Source organism: Bos indicus, chromosome 8 (assembly GCF_029378745.1).
Source record: "Bos indicus isolate NIAB-ARS_2022 breed Sahiwal x Tharparkar chromosome 8, NIAB-ARS_B.indTharparkar_mat_pri_1.0, whole genome shotgun sequence".
In the NCBI taxonomy this organism is placed as follows: Eukaryota; Metazoa; Chordata; class Mammalia; order Artiodactyla; family Bovidae; genus Bos; species Bos indicus.
The window spans coordinates 59,332,496-59,354,990 of NC_091767.1; the positions used below are offsets into that span (position 1 = coordinate 59,332,496).

Consider the following 22,495-nt stretch of genomic DNA (forward strand, 5'->3'; position numbering starts at 1 on the left):
AATCATCTGCAGTCTCTCATCAGCATAGTAGCATTATTCTTGTTTATTTTCCGATTTCCCATAGCACTTCCTCTTTCAGCCCTACTGTGATATGTGTGACTTTTTCTTCTGTCTCCCACCTTGAGATACTGTGTGAATTTTCTCCCCTCTCCTTTACATGGGTTTTATTAGCTATGTTACCCACCTTTCTGCGCCTATTCCTTACTCCTCCTATCCTGCTCTTCTGTCACTGGCAACTCCATTGCTGGTCACTTGTCTCCCTTTCTCCTTTTCTTTTTTTCTCCCTGATATATTATATGATAGTATCTAATGTTCATTTTGGTGTTTTTCATTTATCTTTAGTATTTATCTTATTTCCAGGAGTAGACTGTTCATTCCTTAAGGGCAAGGAGGGCATCTTCACTTATTATGAATTTGCCTAGCCCAGGATCCTGTATACATATATGTACATACACTGTCAATTGAGTATTGTAGAGAGAAGAAGCTTCCCCACAGCACTGGGGATGAGGCAAAACAGAGCTCTCAGACTTCTCTTAGTTGAGCCATCTGAGCAGATGTAGATAAGAGGCTTCTTATAGAAGATATCTTTGTTTGGGCCTTATTCCCCAGAGTTCCCTGAAGAATAGATTTTCTTTTTCATCTGCTCCAAGTCAAGCTGTAAAGACCTCTGGCTATTTTTTTTTTTAGCTGTTGGCTTGAGATGGGGTTTCCCTGGTGGCTCAGATGGTAAAGAATCTGCCTGCAATGCAGGAGACACGGGTTCGATCCCTGGATCAGGAAGATCCCCTGGAGAAGGGAATGGCTAACCACTCCAATATTCTTGCCTGGGAAATCCCATGGACAGGAGAGCCTGGTGGGCTATAGTCCATGGGGTAGCAAAAAGTCAGACACAACTGAGTGACTGACACCAACTTTTCACACACTTGAGATGCTATTTAGGACTTTCTTTGAGGATATTATATATATCCCTAAGTAATTTTTCTTTTTTATATTCAAAAGATTTGGGATTGTTACATTTATTTTCCAAGGCTGATCAGTTAATTAGGCTGAATGAAATGGTGTGCAAAAGCTACCTTTCCCCAGGGTGAATGCCCTAACATAGTAACTGGGTATAGTCACCTACTTTATGGTTTTGAATAGCTCTCCAGATAGCTTGGAAGTTTCTCAAGAGAGGAACTGGGTCCTGTATTGTGTGTCTTTCCCAAAGTACCAATCCATATGTATTGTATATGCTCAGGGAAATTACATTAAATGAAAAAATTGAACTCAGTTCTTTTCTATTCTGTTGTATTTACATAAAAGGGGCAAATTTTCTCTGCTTTACTTGTCTTCAACATGCTTGATATGAATTTTACAGCTATAATGCCACATCCCAAACTAGTGAATCTAAGAATATGTATCTTAATACTACAACAGGGAAGCCAAGCTCTCTCTCAAGCACAGACTCAAAACTTCATGTGATTAATAGCTGTTGTTTTTCTAAGAATTCCATTGTGCTTTTCCTGCTGGAATTGGCCTTTTCTCATCTTTCTTACATTTCCCCGCAAGTAAATTTGTGCTTCCATAGGAGCTTTCTAGAGAATGTTTTTTAGCGTTAACATAAGGGTTTGCTTGTTTCATCCTAAGTCCATAATTATTTTTGAGTTAGCCCTTCCTAACTGATATTCTTCCATATATGACTCTTGCTTCTGCTTAGTTGTTGTCTGGCTCTTTCTAGTTTCTTTTCAAATATTTTTTCCTAGTTATTATTATAGGAAAATCATTGTGTTTATTATTATCTTGTGATCATTTCATTTATAAGTAACAGTGCCTGCTTTAACTGATAATGACTACTGAGTTCTGCAGGGACTGAGTGGTGTGAACTAGCACACTATAGCGTCCCTCACTTGCCTCACCCCATGTTCCCAACAAGATTAGATGTTCTCAGGGGCCCTTTTACTTTTTCTTCGACTCCCGTTCATATATCTGGTAAAGAAGCCTCGCTTTTTCCTCAAAGATTCCTGTCAGTTCAGTTCAGTTCAGTCACTCAGTCGTATCCGACTCTTTGCGACCCCATGGACTGCAGCAAGCCAGGCCTCCCTGTCCATCACCAACTCCCGGAGTTTACTCAAATTCATATCCATTGAGTCGGTGATGCAATCCAACCATCTCATCCTCTGTCGTCCCCTTCTCCCACCTTCAGTCTTTCTCAGCATCAGGGTCTTTTCCAATGAGTCATTTCTTCATATCAGGTGGCCAAAGTATTGGAGTTTCAGCTTCAGCATCAGTCCTTCCAATGAATATTCAGGACTGATTTCCTTTAGGAGGGACTGGTTGGATCTCCTTGCAGCCCAAAGAACTCTCAAGAGTCTTTTCCATCGTTACAGTTCAAAAGGATCAATTCTTCAGCGCTCAGCTTTCTTTATAGTCCAACTCTCACATCCATACATGACTACTGGAAAAACCATAGCTTTGCCTAGACGGACCTTTTTTGGCAAAGTAATGTCTCTGCTTTTTAATATGCTGTCAAGGTTGGTCATAAATTTTCTACCAAGGAGTAAGCGTCTTTTAATTTCATGGCCGCAGTCACCATCTGCAGTGATTTTGGAGCCCCCCAAAATAAAGTCTGTCACTGTTTCCATTGTTTCCCCATCTATGTGCCATGAAGTGATGGGACCAGAGGCCATGATCTTAGTTTTCTGAATGTTGAGTTTTAAGCAAACTTTTCCACTCTGCTCTTTCACTTTCATCAAGAGGCTCTTTAGTTTTTCTTCTCTTTCAGCCATAAGAATGGTGTCATCTGCATATCTGAGGTTATTGATATTTCCCCCAGCAATCTTGATTCCAGTTTATGCTTCATCCAGCCCAGCATTTCTCATGATGTACTCTGCATATAAGTTAAATAAGCAGGGTGACAATATGCCACCTTGATGTACTCCTTTCCCTATTTGGAAGCAGTCTGTTGTTCCATGTCCAGTTCTAACTGTTGCTTCCTGACTGTCATACAAATTTCTCAAGAGGCAGGTCAAGTGGTCTGGTATTCCCATCTCTTGAAGAATTTCCCTCAGTTTGTTGTGATCCACACAGTCAAAGGCTTTGGCATAGTCAATAAAGCAGAAACAGATGTTTTTCTGGAACTCTCTAGCTTTTTCGATGATCCAGCGGATGTTGGCAATTTGATCTCTGGTTCCTCTGCCTTTTCTAAATCCAGCTTGGACATCTGGAAGTTCATGGTTCACATGCTGTTGAAGCCTGGCTTGGAGAATTTTGAGTATTACTTTACTAGCATGTGAGATGAGTGCAATTGTGCGGTAGTTTGAGCATTCTTTGGCATTGCCTTTCTTTGGGATTGGAATGAAAACTGACCTTTTCCAGTCCTGTGGCCACTGCTGAGTTTTTCAAATTTGCTGACATATTGAGTGCAGCACTTTCACAGCATTATCTTTTAGGATTTGAAATAGCTCAACTGGAATGCCATCATGTCCACTAGCTTTGTTTGTAGTGATGCTTCCTCAGGCCCACTTGACTTTGCATTCCAGGATGTCTGGCCCTAGGTGAGTGATCACACCATCGTGATTATCTGGGTCATGAAGATCTATTTTGTATTTTTTGTTCTTCTGTGTATTCTTGACCCCTCTTCTTAATATCTTCTGCTTCTGTTAGGTCCCTACCATTTCTGTCCTTTATTGTGCCCATCTTTGCATGAAATGTTCTGTTGGTATCTCTGATTTTCTTGAAGAGATCTCTGGTCTTTCCCATTCTATTGTTTTCCTCTATTTCTTTGCACTGATTGCTGAGGAAAGGCTTTCTTATCTCTCCTTGCTATTCTTTGGAACTCTGTGTTCAAATGGGTATTTGCTTTTTGCTTCTCTTCTTTTCACGGCTATTTGTAGGGCCTCCTCAGACAGCCATTTTGCTTTTTTGCATTTCTTTTTCTTGGGGATGGTCTTGATCCCTGTCTCTTGTACAATGTCACGAACCTCCATCCGTAGTTCATCAGGCACTCTGTCTATCAGATCTAATCCCTTGAATCTATTTCTCACTTCTACTGTATAATCGTAAGGGATTTGATTTAGGTCATACCTGAATGGTCTAGTGGTTTTCCCTACTTTCTTCAATTTAAGTCTGAGTTTGGCAATAAAAAGTTCATGATCTGAGCCACAGTCAGCTCCCGGTCTTGTTTTTGCTGACTTTATAGAGCTTCTCCATCTTTGGTTGCAAAGAATATAATCAATCTGATTTCGATATTGACCATCTGGTGATCTCCATGTGTAGAGTCTTCTCTTGTGTTGTTGAAAGAGGGTGTTTGCTGTGACCAGTGTGTACTCTTGGCAAAACTCTGTTAGCTTTTGCCCTGCTTCATTCTGTACTCCAAGGCCAAATTTGCCTGTTACTCCAGCTGTTTCTTGACTTCTTACTTTTGCATTCCAGTCCCCTATAATGAAAAGGACATCTTTTTTGGGTGTTAGTTCTAGAAGGTCTTGTAGGTCTTCATAGAACTATTCAACTTCAGCTTCTTCAGAATTACTGGTCAGGTCACAGACTTGGATTACTGTGATATTGAATGGTTTTCCTTGGAAACAAACAGAGATCATTCTGTTATTTTTGAGATTACATCCAAGTCCTGCATTTCAGACTTTTTTGTTGACTATGATGGCCACTCCATTTCTTCTAAGGGATTCTTGCCCACAGTAGTAGATATAATGGTCATGAGTTAAATTCACCTATTCCAGTCCATTTTAGTTTGCTGATTCCTAAAGTGTTGATGTTCATTCTTGACACTTCCTGTTTGACCACTTCCAGTTTGCCTTGTTCATGGACCTAACATTCTAGGTTCCTTATTATAAAGAGCAATATCCAGGTTCATCGGGCTTTGCTTCTATCACCAGTCACATCCACAACTGGGTGTGGTTTTTGGTTTGGATCCATCTCTTCATTCTTTCTGGAGTTATTTCTTTACTGATCTCCAGTAGCATATTGGGCACCTACCAACTGGGCAAGTCCATCTTTCAGTGTCCAGTCTTTTTGCCTTTTCATACTGTTCATGAGGTTCTCAAGGCAAGAATACTGAAGTGGTTTGCCATTCCCTTCTCCAGTGGACCACATTTTGTCCACAGGTATAACTTGGGGGCAGTGCTAGTATTATAGTAAAACATATGAAATTATTGCTTAAGTTCAGAGACTGTATGCAGACACTGCTGGCAGTAATGCTCTCATTCTTCTTGTGAAACTGTGTTAGTCTACCCATGATTGTAGCTCCAAGGGAGAAGAGACAGATTGACAGAGGAAACTTTCTGTGCATACCTACGTATGTGTCCAGGGACATAGAGAGTGGTTGAAACATCTGGGACATTTTGATTTTTTCCTGATGAGGTTTAGCAAAACAGATATCGCTATTTCTTTTATATTACCTGGTTTTCTAAAAAAGGGCTTTCTCCTTTCCTTTAGTGAGATTAGTCGCCTGGACCTGGGTCTCAGTGTGGAAGTATGGAACAAAGGACTGATCTGGGACACCATGGTGGGGACTGTGTGGATTGCACTGAAGACGATTCGTCAGTCGGATGAGGTCAGTCAGTGCATTGCCCCTTTGGAGGTATGGCTCTAGCCCTTGCTTCTCCTCACCCTAGCTCCATTCAGCTAATGTTCATCCATATATTTCAGATTTTTCTGTCCCGTTTCTAACCAGAGGACATAATACCTGCTAATTCCTAATGTCACCCAGAGGTACAGGAGATTTTATTTAAGTCTGGCCTTCCCTCTGCCCTGTGACTGAACTCAGGGATGCCAGAGTACCTTTTTAGCCTTGTCAGGTAGTTCGCCCCTCTGTGTACTCTGTGCATGGTGGTGGGGATGTGTGTGGGATCGGCAGGGTGAAGGAGGGGAGTGCAAGGGAAGGGGAAAAGGAGAGAGAGAGTGTGTGTGTGTTTATGTGAGAGTGAGAGAGCGAGAGATTGGTCAAATCTAGGAAAACTGTGGCTTCTGAATTTCCTCGAAGACACTGTTCTGAGAAGAGTCCCATCAAACTTTGTTAGCCAGCTCTTTGAGTCACCAATCCTAGGGACCTGATTTCAGTCTTCCTTCTTCTACTTATAGCCCTAATAGAGTTAAAGGAACTACAAGTTTGGCAATTGGTATTCACACTTGACTTCATACAGTGTTTTCAACACTGAATTTCTGCCGTACTTTACCAGATGAGAATGTAACTCAGTATCATTTCCTACGTCACTGACTTTGAATATTTTCACTGTGGCCCCAGTTCAGGTCAACTTAACTAGTGATGTTACTGGCTCTTTAGCGATTAGAAGTAGTAATGCATTAAGTGATATAGTCATTAAGAATAGTACACATTAAATATTGATCCATGGGGATGCCTTGTTTTTGAGTTTAGTGCTCTGGAAATTCTATCCTTGGTGGGCTGGCAGAAAGCTGAGTACAGTGAAAACTGCCTTCCCACCAGAGAGAGGGGACAGAAGCAGAGGCAGGGTGGTGAGACTCTGGTGTGTTTGCCTCATTAGGATATGTGAGTGGCTCTCAGAAGCTCTCTGACAGGGAAAATGAGAGAAAAACACTTGGGCCTTTAAATGAGAGGGAGTTCTGAAAGAGTGAAGTTTAATCTTAGATCTCTGTTTTCTAGGAAGGGCCTGGGGAATGGTCCACGTTGGAGGCAGAGACATTAATGAAAGATGATGAAATCTGTGGAACTAAAAACCCAACTCCCCATAAAATTTTGCTTGATACAAGATTTGAGTTGCCTTTTGGTGAGTCTGATTTTAAAAACCATTTAATGCTTTTTACATTTAATGCTGTTTGAAGTTGTTTCTAGTTGTTTTATTGCTGTGTCTTTTGTCAGCCCTTCTCCCTTCAGGGCATTCTGTTTTCCGTTCTCTTCCCTCTAACACCGAGCTTGGGTATGTGCAAAGTAAAGTCTAGAATGGTGCTCATTAAAGAGTCCACTCTAAAAGCATTCTTTTCAAGTCATTTAGTTTCTTATTAACCATTTCTTATGATGACTTATGAAATACTTGTCAGATAATGTCAGTGACTTATTCTTTTGATAATATTTTCACATTTATTGTCTTGAAGTTAATATATACCCTATGATTTGTCAATTTAAACATTTAAGTAGTACTAATAGAATAGTAATTTAAAAAAATCACACAAAAATACATATTCATTGTAAAAATTTAGATAGTATGGGAATGTATATGGATAGAAAGTTAAGTCTCTCTTCCTGCTTCCTTTGATCTCTTTTGCATTCCCCAGAAATAAATTTCTTGTGTCTTGGTCTAGGCACAAGAAATTTCTTCTCTAGAAATTTCTTTTTACAAATTTCAGTCATACTTTATGTACTATTTATGGTGATAGTGTTGTATAAAGCATATTATCTTGGACATCATTTCATGTTCTACTTATCTATCTTGCTGATCTCAATAGTTTCTTTATATCATAAATTAAGCAGTCCTTTTTCTTTTGCAATCATTTACTGATTGACATGTAGGTTGTTTCCAGTTTTTTTTTTTTTTAATATATATGCTGCTATAATGAACAGCTTTATCTGTACCCATTTATGAGTCTAAGAGAAATTCCTTAGAGTAGAATTTAAGGAATAGATAAAAAGATATGTTCATTGTTACTTTTCATAGTACTGCCAAGTTGCTTGTGTTAAAAAAAAAAAAGGATTGTGCCAGTTTATATTCCTACCAACTATGTCTCAAGTGTCTTTTTTCTGCACATCTTTGCCAACATTTTGTAACTTCCCAATTTTTAAACATTGGTATCTTGTTTAATTTAATTTTAACTTTTTTCAGTTTTAATTTTGACTGTTTACTTATATTCATGTATACTCTTGTTGTTGCAGATATCAATCTGTTTTTATCTTGTACCTTCTGATGATTTGAGCAAAAATGGCATGATTTTCCAGTAAGCTCAGAAATAATAAACTCAGAACAACTATTACTTTACAAAAAACAGAAAGGAAGACTTTCTTGCGTATCTGTAGGCCTAGTTTCAGGTGAAGAGAAAAATAGTTGGAGTTCTTGCTTATAGCTTAGTTGCTTGTATTCTTAGTGATGTGTTCTTAGCTGTACCTAGTCTGGAATGAAGTTTGTCTTGTTGAATTTGGAGCAGGGTGGGTGGGGAAGGATCTTGGTTCAACTACACCACTTAAAGTTGTAGTTGATTTTCTTGAATATATGTTTCTTCTTCTGTTTGCTCTTAGGACCATTTCTAGAGACTTTCAGTTCAGTTCAGTTGCTCAGTCGTGTCTGACTTTTTGTGACCCCATGGACTGCAGCATGCCAGGCCTCCCTGTCCTCCAACTTTTTCACTCTCCTCTTTAACTTTCATCAAGAGGCTCTTTAGTTCCTCTTCACTTTCTGCCATAAGGGTGGTATCATCTGCATATCTGAGGTTATTGATATTTCTCCCTGCACTTGATTGCAGCTTGTGCTTTATCCAGTCCACATTTCGCATGATGTACTCTGCATATAAGTTAAATAAGCAGGGTGACAATGACATACTCCTTTCCCAATTTGGAACCAGTCCATTATTCCATGTCCAGTTCTAACTGTTGCTTCTTGACCTACATACAGATTTCTCAGGAAGCAAGTAAAGTATTCCCATCTCTTGAAGAATTTTCCACAGTTTGTTGTGATCCACACAGTCAAAGGCTTTAGTGTCGTCAATGAAGCAGATGTGTTTCTGGAATTCTCTTGCTTTTTCTATGATTCACCAGATGTTCTCAATTTGATTCCTAGTTCCTCTGCCTTTTCTAAATCCAGCTTGAAGATATGAAAGTTCTCAGTTCACATACTGTGAAGCCTATCTTCAAGAATTTTGAGCATTACTTTGCTAGCATGTACTGCTGCTGCTGCTAAGTTGCTCAGTCGTATCCGACTCTGTGCGATCGCCATAGATGGCAGCCCACGAGGCTCCCCCATCCCTGGAATTCTCCAGGCAAGAACACTGGAGTGGGTTGCCACTTCCTTCTCCAATGCATGAAAGTGAAAAGTGAAAGTGAAGTCGCTCAGTCGTGTCCGACTCTTAGTGACCCCATGGACTGCAGCCCACCAGGCTCCTCTGTCCATGGGATTTTCCAGGCAAGAGTGCTGGAGTGGGGTGCCATGCTAGCATGTGAGATGAGTGCAATTGTGTGGTAGTTTGAACATTCTTTGGCATTGCCTTTCTTTGGGATTGGAATGAAAACTGACCTTTTCCAGTCCTGTGGCCACTCTTATGTTTTCCAAATATGCTGGCATATTGAGTGTAGCACTTTCACAGCATCGTCTTTTAGGACTTGAAATAGCTCAGCTGGAATTCCATCGCCTCCAGTAGCTTTGTTTCTAATAATGCTATCTAAGGCCCACTTGACTTCACACTTCAGGATGTCTGTTCTAGGTGAGTGATCACACCATCGTGGTTATCTGGGTCGTTAAGATCTTTTTTTTGTATAGTTCTTTTGTGTATTCCTGACTTCCCTGGTGGCTCAGATGGTAAAGCATCTGCCTACAGTGCGGGAGGCCCGGGTTCAATCCTTGGGTCGGGAAGATCCCCTGGAGAAGGAAATGGCAACCCACTCCAGTATTCTTGCCTGGAAAATCCCATGGACGGAAGAGCCTGGTAGGCTACAGTCCACGGGGTCGCAAAGAGTCAGACACGACTGAGCGACTTTCTTTCTGTGTATTCTTGCCACCTCTTCTTAATATCTTCTACTTCTAGAGACTTTAAATGGTATTTTTAAAAAGTATGTTCAGTTCCTCTAGGAAATAGATCTGTGGAGCTCCTCACACTGTCATGCTAGAAATCGGTCAGTCCACTTCTCATTGCATTTTAAGCAAGCATTCCTCTTTCAAAACTGCATCATTATATTGTGTCATAGGGAGAAATATACATTTCTTTCTAGATTTTGTTTCATGAGAGCACTTGGATAGTTTATTTTGGTATCTATAGTATTTGCTTGGCACATAATAGGTGCCTAATAAATTGTTTTGAATAAACATTAAGGTAGAATCTCAGATAAGTGTCTTTGTGAGTTAATGTAAGTGTGCTAATAAGGATTTGTCTCTATGATAACCATGTTTGGGATATAATTTTTAAAAACTTTAAGGGTCCTTCTTAAGGAAGAATTTGGCTTGTAGCATGCCATATTTCAGCAAAGGAATTTTCCTTTGGATAATTCAGAAACCTATGAAATATTCTATTAAATTTTATACCATCATCTTTTAAACATGCTTTTAATTTTTAAAATCATGTTGTAAGTTCAGAAAATACAGGTGTACAAAAAGACAAAGATTTCTTACAATCTCATTTACTAGATATTTTTTTTACATATTATGTTTTTTCAATATACATATACAGTTTTTCCTATAAAATGGCATTGTATATTATTTTGAGCTGTTTTATATACTAATTACATAATTATAATATTAATGTTATATAAAATGTGTTTCAGTGGTTCATTTGCTTTTAGTGTATGAATGCACAATAATAGTAAAAATAGCATTTGTTGATCAGTAACTGTGTGCCTGTGGGTGTATCCTAAGCATTTACATATGTTATCTCATTTAATCTTCACTTTAGTCTTTTGAGGTAGACGCAACTATTAGTTCCATTTTAGAGATGAGGAAACAGAGGCACAAAGTATTTAAATCTTTTGCCCGAGATCATTTGGGTAGTTAAGTGGTAAAGTTAATTTTGAGATGATTTGGCTCCAGAGCCTGGGCTTTTAATTTAAACTAATATATATTTAACCACTCCTCTTGTTGGGTACTTTGATTGTTCTAAGTTTGTACTGTTAAATAGTACTTCAATAACCATCCTTGTAGCTCTGTATTTTTTCTTCTTAAAACTATTTTGAGCAGTGAGGCAGTAATACATGCACCATGGTTTAAAAACTACCCAGTAAAAATTAGATCTCCCTCACAAATCAGTTACCTTTCTTCGTTATAGGCTACCACAGTTAATACTTGTGGATCTTTCCAGGCTCAGTCTTTGAATCTATAAGCATATATTTAAATCCCATCTCCTTTTGAAAACACACATAGTACATATTCTAACACATCCGCTGTCCTTTGCTGTTTTCTACTTAACAGTGTATGTATCTTGGTGAATTGTTCTACATCAGAACATTGTTCTACATTGTTCTACATCAGAACCTGCAGCACAGCAGCTCTGCCTCCCCTCTCACTTCCTTTTAACACATGCAGAGTACACTATTTTATGGATGGGGAGTGCTGAACAAATTAGGTAGTAAATTACTCGAAGGTTTTATTGTAAGACTTTGAAATAGTGTCACCAATTGCTGAAGAGTAAGTAGTTTGAGGGGAAGGAGGTGAAATTTTGCCTAGGAAGGACAAAGGAGAAAGGGCTGTATTTGATTCCTTCTTGTGGACTGCTAGAAAGTGTACCTGTTTAAATGTCACCAAAGCTGACCTGATCCATATTTTGTCTCAGACTGGTTTCTCTTTTGTGCTGAATATATGGATATTTGATGTTTTTTAAAAGATGTTTCATTTTTTGGAAGTTGTTATATTCAATCTTAAATATATAGAAAAAGGCTATGTATTTCATTTTTATTTGCTCTTCTTTTGTTGTGGTAGAATACACATAACATAAAATTAAGTACCTCAGCCATTTAAAATATACAGTTCAGCCGTGTGAATACATTCATAACGTTGTGCAGCTGTCACCACTATTCATAGCCATAGCTCTTTTCATCTTGCAAAACTAGAGCCTCTCTACCCATTAAACAATACCTCCCCATTCTCCTCTGCCCCTAGCTCCTGGCAACTGCCATTCTTCTTTCTGTCTCTGATTTTGACTACTCTAAGTACCTTGTATAAGTGGACTCATACAGCATTTGGCTTTTTTGTGTATAACTGGTTTATTTCACTTAGCCTAGTATCCTCAAGGTTTACCTATGTTGTAGCATATATCAGAATTTCCTTCCTTTTTAAGACTGAATAATATTTCCTAGTCTGTGTATATCACATTTTGCTTATCCTTTCATTGATGGATACTTGGGTTGCTTCCACATTTTAACTATTGTGAATAATGTTGCTATGAACATTTATATTTCTGCCAAAAAACTGGGATTTTTAGTAGCGACTATGTTGAATCTATAATTGCTCTGGGACTTATTGACATCTGAATGATTTTAAGTCTTCTGATCCGATGGGAATAATGATATATTATTTTAGTTTTTGTAAAGATTCAAGATAATGTTCATGGCAAGAACATGTAAAATTAGTCCATCACTACCACCCTTCTAACTTAGATCATTTAATTAAGTATTATCTTAATTATGTGATTAAATTATTAACCTAGTAATGTGGCTTCTTCTTTTTTTGTGATAGATATCCCAGAAGAGGAAGCTAGATATTGGACCTACAGATTGGAGCAAATGAATGCCTTGGGACCTGACAATGAGGTAGGACCTGTTTTTACAATGTGAAAGTGGAAGTCGCTCAGTCGTGTCCGACTCTTTGTGACCCCATGGACTCTACAGTCCACAGAATTCTCCAGGCCAGAATACCAGAGTGGGTAGCCTATCCCTTCTCCAGCGTATCTTCCTGACCCAGCAATCGAACCAGGGTCTCCTGCATTGCAGGCAGATTCTTTACCAGCTGAGCCACCAGGGAAGCCCAAGAATACTGGAGTGGGTAGCCTTTCCCTTCTCTAGGGCATCTTCCCGACCTAGCAATCAAACCAGAGTCTCCTGCATTACAGATGGATTCTTTACCAGCTGAGCCACCAGGGAAACTTACAACGTGAAGAGTGTCTGTATAGGACACTTTAAGGGAGTGATTCAGGAACATGCTAAAGAATGAAAGAATTTAAACTGTATTAAAGAAAAAAAGGTAGCTAGAAGATTGCCTGTTATTGGAAAGATCTATCCATTTTTTCTTTTCTTCCTACTGCCCCCCAGAAGTGGCTGAATTGGCACTAGTCTGACTTTAGACTGTTGGGGAGCAACTTTATACTAGGGAATCTGTCTTCTTGCAACAGAGATGGGCAGAAGGCTTTTTTCCACCTCATTCCTAGATTTTTGGATATGTATCCTTATTTATGTGCTGTTGTTTAGACTACTGCATTGCTTAGTTCCTAACTTATTTCCAGAGATGAGGTTGGTGCACAGAATAGAACACAGTCAGCTCAGTCTGGGCCATTAGGAATGGGGAATGTTTTTGTTGGTGGTAGTAGAGGGAAAAGGTAAGTTTTTTACTTAGGACATGCTGGGCTATTAGAGCATTTGTCTGATTAGACAGAGGTAGAATTTGGAGTTGTTGTTGTTGAGTCTCTAAGTCAATTCCAACTCTGAGACCCCATGCATTGTAGTATGCCAGGCTTCCCTGTCCTTCACCATCTCCCGGAGCCTGCTCAAACTCATGTCCATTGAGTCAGTGATGCCATGCAACTATCTCATCCTCTGTTGCCCCCTTCTCCTCCTGCCTTCAATCTTTACCAGCATCAGGGTCTTTTCCAATGAGTCAGTTCTTCACATCAGGTGGCCAAAGTATTGGCACTTCAGCTTCAGCACCAGTCCTTCCAATGAATATTCAGGGTTGATTTCCTTTAGAATTTGGAGTGCGAGGGTATATTTTTGTGGAAATGACTGGTAAGCAACCTCCTGACAGAATCTGAAGCTCAAGGTTGGATGAGGTCAGGCATAGAATTTGGATTTATTAACATATTTGTAGCAGTTGAAGTCATAAGAATAGAAGCACAGACTCAGGTAAAGTAGGTAGAAAGAGTATTGAAGAATAGAGACAAAACTTTGGGAAACATCAAAGATAGAATCTTGAGAAACAAAGAAGTCTGAGGAAGAGCTGCCTAAAAGAGAGTGCGTGCTAAGTCACTTCAGTAGTCTGACACTTTGCGACTCTATGGACCACGGCCCACCAGGCTCCTCTGTCCAAGGGATTTTCCAGGCAAGAGTACTGGAGTGAGATGCCATGCCTCCTCTGGAGAACCAGAAAAGGTTTTCAGAACAAAGAAAAAGAGTTTTAAGGCAGAAATTCTTGACAGTGTGAAGTGATTTGATGAGTATGTTGGTTTCCCAGGGCTGCCAAAACAAAGTAACACATACTGGGTGACTTACAATGACAGAAATATATTCTCTCATGCAGTTCTGGAGGCTGAAATTCTGACATCAGTTTTGGTGGGATCAATTTCTTCTGGAGGCTTTGGGAAGAAGCTGTTCCATGCTTCTCTTCTAGTTTCTGGTGCTTCCCAGCAGCCTTTGCTGTTCCTTTGCTTGTCAGACACATTATTTCAGTCTCTGTCTCCATTTTTACATGCCTTCCTGTGTTGTCTGCCTGGCCTCACAAAATGTTCTCTCTTTTTGTGTCTATATTCAAATTTCCTTTCATTTTTGGGGGATACCAGTCATTGGATTAACTCGATTACATCTGCAGGGAATCTATTTCCAAATAAGGTTGCATTTGTAAGTACTGAGGCTTAGGAGTTCACAACGTATCTTTCTTTCTTTTTTAAAAATATTTATTTGATTGTGCCAAGTCTTAGTTGCTACATGTGGGATCTAGTTCCCTGACCAGGGATCGAACTCAGGGCCCTGCTGGGAGTGTGGAGTCTTAGCCACTGGACCACCAGGGACGTCCCCACAACATACCTTTTTGAAGGACACAATTCAACTCACAATGAGTTAACTCAAAGATGAAGAAGTGGGACAAGTATGAACTACTCTTTTCAGGGTTTTTCCTTACCTTATCTAAATCCTTAGTAGGCTTTCTGTTATTAAAGCTGCATAACTTTTCTCATATCCAAGCCAGCACCCTAACTTTTCTTCATTGAAAGCTTCAGTCTGCCTTCTCCCCTTGTAAATGCCAAAATCCACTCTATCCTTGTATTCACCTTACCCTTTGTATTTCTCTTTTCCCAAACCCTGCCTGTGGAGTGCTATACAGTTTTTCAAACTTTGATCTTTGTTTCCCTAGTAAAGACATGCATTGCATTTTTTATTTTACAGGCTTTACTTTATGTAGAATCAGATGAAGGGGTTAAAACAAAACAAAACAAAGAAACCCCAAAATGTAGCATATACAATTGTAGAATTTTCCAAGTTCTAGAAATGATGGTTCTTGGTCTATAGTTTCAACTCTTGAGTTTTTTGCTTTCTGTTTCTATTCTAACATATGGCACTCACTGAGTTTATTTTCTTCATCTGTTCCTAGGCCTCCCTGTTTTTTTTTCCAGTTTTTATTGAGATACAGTTCACATAGCATATAGCTCCCACATTTAATAGCTTTTAGTATATTCGGAGTTGTACATTTATCACAATTTTAGAGCATTTTCATTGCCCTGTAAGAAGCCCTGTGCCCTTAGCTATTATACTCTAATCCTGGGAGTATCCTTCTCAGACCTGGGTAACCGCTAATCTACTTTCTGTCTGTGTACATTGGCTTATAATAGATATTCATATAAATGGAATTATACGATATATGGTCCTTTGTGCCTGTCTTCCTTTACTTGACATATTTTCAAAGTTTCTTCTATCTTGTGGCATTTAACAGTACTCTGTTCTCTTCCATTGCCAAATAGTGTTCCCCTCTATGGCTATGCACTACTATGTTTTATTTATCCATTTGTCAGTTCCATCTTTCTATTAATATGGATAATGCTTCTGTGAACATTCAGGTGTAAGTTTTTGTTTGGACATACCTGGGAAAAGAATTTCTGGAAAAGATGGTAACTTATAGTTAACAGTTTTAGAAACATCCAGATTGTTTTACAAAGTAGCTATACCAGTTTACATTCCCACCAGGGCTTTATAAGGGGACTAATTTCTTCATATCTTTGCCAACATTTATCTGTCTTTTTGAACAGCCCTTCTAGTGATTAAAAGTGGTGTCTCATTGTGATTGTTAGTTTGTTTAAAGGCTGTTTTTATTATCAAAAGTTTTGAACATGCAAAATATATAGAAATAACTCTTCCCTCTTTTGATGGAGTATTTTAAAATAGATCCCAGACATCATCTTCTCTCACCCACAAATACCTAAGTGTGGCAGTATACATCTTTAACTTAAAAAATAATTGCAGTGCTTTTAACACATTGAATTTAACCATAATTTCTTACTAGTCTGAGTTCAGTTTTCCATTAGATATATTCACAGTAGATATATTCAGTTCAGGATCCAGGCAAATTGTATGTATTTGGTTATTATGTTTCTTAAACCATTTTTATTCTAGAATTGGTTTCCTCTTCTCTCATTTGTTTTATAGAATTCCACACATTCTGGATTTGACTGATTATGTCCCCGAGATCTTATTTACCATGTTTCTCTATCCCTCTTATTTTTTTAAACTGAAAAACTGTATCTGGTAGTTTGAGGATTAGATGGAGATTTAGACTGACGTTGTTTTTGGTTTGTTTTGAAGGCAGATTGTGTCTTGCCTCAGTGGATTCCACTTGGTGTCAGTCTATTTCATCTGTTATAAAGTGATCCCACCAGCCTTTTACCTAATGGTTTTAGCAACAAATAATAATGATTATTTTATTAGGGTTGCACAGTGATGTTTTTCTAATTATATCACCTCTTCAACATTTACTAGCTATGATTTGTCTATATAACAGAACTTTCTCTCACCTGCTACTTGGTTCACTTGAAATAAAGTCTGTGTAAGAAAAACATTCCCTTTAGCAGTTTTCAAATTAATGAGCTGTTGCATAAGCAGCTTCTCAAGATGACCTGTGCATTGTTTTCCTTTTTCTAATGGCATATCATTATCAATTTATGAATTTTTATATTTTGTGTTTCAACCCATTTCAGTCTTTGATCTTTTTGATACTAAACTTGTCTCATCTTTGATTAGTGGAAGCTTCTTCTTTTCTTTTTTGTATATTTATCATGAAAAAGTTTTAAACAAAAATATAAAAGTTAAAGGACTAGTAAAATGAAACCTGTACACTTATCTCCAAGATTCAGTGATTATCAAAATTTGGTCAAACTCACTGAAAAATCACTTTAAAAACACAATGTTGAATCTTATATTTTTCCCCCTGTGGTGTGCAACAGTTCCCATACACAGCAGCCTCTTGGGTCAAGACTGGCCTTGGCATCTACTACTTGAGCTTAAATGTGTCACTGTTTATTACTTTTTCTACTCATGGAAAATTAGGTTTTCAATATTATAAATGCATGCTTCAGTAAACATCTCTGAGCCTGTTTCTCTATGCTTATGTGAGGGACAGTCTCTGGGTATACACCTGGAAATAGAATAGCTCTGTTGTGGCATGTGCTCTATGCAACATTATTAGATGTTGCTAAATTGTTTGCTAAAGTAATTGTGCCAATTTATATTCTAGTTTTCCCGCTTCTCTATATTTTTTACTAACACTTGTTATTGTCAGATTTAAAATTTTTGCTAATCTAATGGGTTTAGAGCTTTATCATTTAAATTTGCATTTCTCTGTCTTAACTTTTAAAAAATATATATTTATCTATTTTAAGTAGAACAAAGGTGAATATTTTTAATGATAAAAGGCACAATTCACAAAGAAGATAGACATCATAAACCATTAGACACCTTAACAACAAAGAAACATACATAAAGCAAAAATCAGAAGAAATAGAAAAGAAAAAATATATAATCATAGTAAGACATATTTACATTTCTCTGAGAATATTTTATCAAGTGCAGAAAAAATAAGAATAGGAGCATCTTGAATGATGCCATTAATAATTTAAATATAATAGATTTATATTTAATTAATTTATATTAACCATATCCTACAAAAATACATTTAAAATTTTGTATCTCATAGGTTGTTATTAGATGTCCATAGGACATTTAGAAAAACTGTCAAAAAGATAAACATTACAAAATTTCAAAAAGTAGAATTCTTTCTGTGTGTGTGTGATTCAGTTATACATACACACATATTTTTGAAATTGTTTTCCATTATAAGTTATTATAAGATACTGATTATAGTTCCTGTGCTATACAGTAAACTTTTGTTGCTTGTTGCATGTTTATTTTTTTTAATTAGAAATCTAGCATTCTATTCCTACAAGTGGAATCAAAATGTCATACATTTTTTACTTAGGCAAAAATTCATGTTTTCTAAAATATATATATTATACATATTACATATATGTATACAAAAGCTTTTCTACTATGCTTGATAAAGGCTTGAGAAAGAACATCAAAAAAAAAGTGAAGAGATGGAGAAATTGGAGAAAATAAACTAAATGAAATGGAAGCACTGAATATAAAATAGAAAATGTGAAACAAACTAGGTAAAAGTAAAAGATCCTCATTAAGTCCATTGTTTTTAAACATGGCTGCTCATTAGAAACATATCTGGAGCTCTGGCCAAAAAAAAAAAAAAAAAAAGCAGTACCTAGACATTTGTATTTTTCATAAAATTCTAAGATAATGCTGATATGCATATGAAATTTAAGAAGTGATTACAGATTTTTGTGTTAAGCAGTTATTTTAGTGATATAGAATTCTATAATTTTTCTGTTGACCAATCATGGTACAATGGTATTAAGTGGGTACACCAGCTACAGAAGTACAGATAACCAAGAATGTACTTCGGAACAAGGATCTCAGAGCAACTTACGGTGTTGCCTGCTCTGCACCTCCACAAAAACCCAACTCTGACACACGCAGGACAGACAATATAACAATTTCACTTTGAAATGGTTCTTTAGAAAATGACAAGAATTGGCAGTTCAAACCCTTTAGAGTGAGATGTGGCAGGTCTTTCAAGTGCCATGGCACTGCTTTAGAAGGCCAGCGTGGGCATCTGAAGGTCAGACAGAGTAAGAACCGACTAGGGCGAGGGGAAGAGGTTTGATTTTCAGTGTACAGAGAGAACAGATGGTCCAAGTGGATACTTTCAGTTCAGGCTCAGTATGGGTCCCGCAGGAATCCATCAGATAAATAGTTTATCAACTGGAAGGCTGAAAAACGCCAGCCTGTCACCTGTGTCACTGATTCCAACCGGGAGACCCTGTTGCAACAGGAGTCAGGCATGACGCAGTAAGCGTAAGAGGGAGACGCCTGAAAGAAGACTGGAGTCCACTGTCGGATCAGTTCTGACCCTTCCACATCACTGGATGTTCTGGGTCCCTCTGCTTTCACGTGTGAACTAAGGAACGCTTTCCTTCATCTCAATGTTCCACTTTGAAAATAACCAACCCTTCCCCCACCCCCAACATCATTCTCCATAAATTCTTTTTCCAAAGTTACATAGTTACATAATCCCATTGGTATTAAGTTACATAATCACAATAGTAAAAGATATTTTCAGTTTTAACAATCAATAGCCAGAAAAAAAAGATAATTACAGTTGCAAGCCATAATGGAAACATGATTAACCTAACAATGTAAGATAATTACATACAATTTGGGGGGTCAAGCAGAGTGATGTGGTAAGTGGAAGTGCAAACATGTGCATGTTTTCTTCTGCTCAGCCTGTCTGTGTCTTTTGGTTAGTGCATTTAATCCATTTACATTTAAGGTAATTATTGATGTGTATGATCCTATTACAGTTTTCTTAGTTTTTTAAAAAATGTTTTGAGGTTTGTTTTCTGTAGGTAAGGCTTTTCCTTCTCTTGTTTTCTGACTAGAGAAAACATTTGTTGTAAAGCTGGTTTGGTGGTGCTGAATTTTATTAACTTGCTTGTCTGGAAAGCTTTTGATTTCTCTGTCAAATCTGAACGAGAGTCTTGCTGGCTCGAGTATTCTTGGTTGTAGTTTCTTCCTTTTCATCACTTTAAATATATCATGCCATTCCCTTCTGGCTTGTAGAATTTCTGTTGAGAGATCAGCTGATAGCCTGATGAGAATTCCCTTGTTTGTTATTTGTTGTTTTTCCCTTGTTGTTTTTAGTATTTTATCTCTGTCTTTAATTGTTGTCAGTTTGATTACTATGTGTCTTGGTGTGCTCCTCGTTGGGTTTATCCTGACTGGGACTCTCTATATTTCCTGGACTTTGTTGATTATTTCCTTTCCCATGTTAGGGAAGTTTTCAACTATTATCTCTCTCCAAATATTTTCTCGGGTCCTTTCTCTCTCTCTTCTCCTTCTGGGACATCTATAATGTGAATGCTGGTGCATTAAATGTTGTCCCAGAGGTCTCCTAGTCTGTCTTCATTTCTTTTCATTCTTTTTTTCTATATTCTGTTCTGTGGCAGTGATTTCCACCATTTTGTCCTCCAGATCATTTGTCCGTGCTTCTGCCTCAGTTATTCTGCTATGGATTCCTTCTAATGTATTGTTTTGTTTTTTTTTTAATGTATTGTTTATCTCTGCTTGTTTATTCTTTAGTTCTTCTAGGTCTTTGGTAAACATTTCTTGCATCTTCTCAATCTTTGCCTCAATTCTTTTTCCAAGATCTTGAATCATACTCACTATCATTATTCTGAATTCTTTTTTTGGAAGGTTGCCAATCTCCACTTCATTTAGTTGTTTTCTGGTGTTTTATCTTGTCCTTTCATCTGGGACGTAACTTTCTGCTTTTTCATGCTGATTAACTTTCTGTGGTATGGTTTGATTGTGGTTCTTCTTCCTTCTGCCTACCCTCTGATGGAGGAAGCTAATCTATAAGCTTCCTGATGGGAGAGACTGGTGGTGGGAAAAACTAGTTCTTGCTCTGGTGGGCAGGTCCTTACTCCATAAAGCTTTAATCTAATTATCTGCTGATGGGTGGGGTTGCTCTTTTTCCCTATTAATTTTTTGGCCTCAGCCCTCATGTCTATGGGTTTCCCTCATAGCTCAGATGGTAACGAATCTGCCTGCAGTGCAGGAGACCCAGGTTCAATCCCTGGGTCAGGAAGATCCCCTGGAGAAGGAAATGGCAACCCACTCCAGTATCCTTGCCTGGAAAATCCCATGGACAGAGGAACCTGGTGGGCTTCAGTCCATGGGGTCACAAAGAGTCGGGCACGACTGAGCAACTAACACACAAACACACTCATGTTTATGGACTCTGTGGTTGGGTTAATGGTGACCTTCAAGAGGGTTTATACCAAAGGGGACCTTCCCAAACAGCTGCTGCCAGTTACCCAATCCCTTGGTGAGCCCCTGGCAACCCACTCCTCCACAGGAGACCCTCCAGCACTAGCAGGTAGTTTTGGTTCAGTTTCCTATGGAGTCACTGCTCCTTTCCCCTGAGTCTTGGTGTGTTCAAGGTTTTGTTTGTGCCCTTTAAGATTGGAGCTTCTGTTTTCCCGGTCCTGTGGAAGTCTTATGATCAAATCCCACTGGCCTTCAAGGTCAGATTCCCTGGGGATTCCCAGTCCCTTTGTTGGGTCCCCAGGCTGGGGAGCCTGATATGGGGTTCCAAACCTTTACAACAGTGGGAGAACTTCTTTGGTGTTATTGTTCTCCAGCTTGTGGATCACTCACCAAATGGGTATGGGATTTGATTTTATCATGATTGTGCCCCTTCTTCTGTCTTGCTGCAGCTTCTTCTTTGTCTTTGAATGTGGGCTATCTTTTTCTGGTAGGTTCCAGTGGCCTCCTTTCCGTGGTTATTCAACAACTAGTTGGATTTTGGTGCTTTTGCAGGAGGAGACGAGCACAAGTCTTTTCTATTCTGCCATCTTGAACCAGAAGTCACATTTGTCTGTTTATTGGTGACATTTGTCACCAATTTAGTCATTTGTTCACCAAATAACTTTTTGAGCACTGTGTACCAGGCACTATTGTACATGCTTCATATACATCAGAAGTTAAAACAAAGACCAGTGTCCTCTTCGATCAACTAGGAGGAGACGGACAATAAGCAGGAAGTGTAATAAATATAGTTAAGCTTCAGAAGATCAGAAATGCTGTAGGAGAAAAACCCATTTTCTCCATACAGGGTTCTTTTCTTTTAAATTATTTATTTATTTATTTTTGTCTGTTCTGGGTCTTCATTGCTTAGAAGCGGCTACTCTCTAGTTGTGGCGTGTGGGCTTCTTATTGCAGTGGCTTCTCTTGCAGAGCACAGGCTGTAGGTGAATGGGCTCAAAAGTTGCAGCTCCTGGGCTCTTGAGCACAGGCTCACTAGTTGGGATGCTAGGGCTTAGTTCCTCTATGGCTTGTGGGATCTTCCCAGATCAGTGTCTCCTGCATTGTCAGGCAGATTCTTTACCACAGAGCCACCAGGGAAGCCCCTCAATGAAGTTTTATGCTTCTTTTGCTAGGTTTATTCCTAGTAATTGTGAATGATATATTTAAAAATTACAGTTTCTAGTAGTTTATCGCTATCTATATAAGGCACTGCTGTTCAATTTTATTTTTAGCATTCATCTTATTTACCAACTCGTTATTCTACTAGTTTAGAAATTCCTTTGGGTGTTTTAGTTTTTGTATTTTTGAATAGTAAGTTTTTTTCTTTCTCATCCTTATGTCTTATTTTTTAAGTGAAATTTTTTGCACATTTATTTTTATTAGCAGAATTTATTTTTTACAGCACTTGTACATTTACAAAAATATTAAGCAGTTGGTACAGAAGGTTTCCATATCACCTTTTATCTTCCCTCTCCCTCTAGTTTTCCT

At 38.3% G+C, this 22,495-nt stretch overlaps 1 protein-coding gene across 4 annotated transcripts in view; it reads left to right on the forward strand.

Annotated features, from left to right (window-relative positions):
- Positions 1-22,495, forward strand: part of UNC13B (unc-13 homolog B) — a 212,661-nt gene that overhangs the window by 47,950 nt on the left and 142,216 nt on the right. For all 4 annotated transcript variants that reach the window (XM_019966134.2, XM_019966135.2, XM_019966136.2 and 1 more), the window contains exons 4-6: positions 5,428-5,545; positions 6,614-6,737; positions 12,333-12,406. In XM_019966134.2, the coding sequence (XP_019821693.1) occupies positions 5,428-5,545; positions 6,614-6,737; positions 12,333-12,406 (316 nt within the window). The remainder of the gene's footprint in view (positions 1-5,427; positions 5,546-6,613; positions 6,738-12,332; positions 12,407-22,495) is intronic.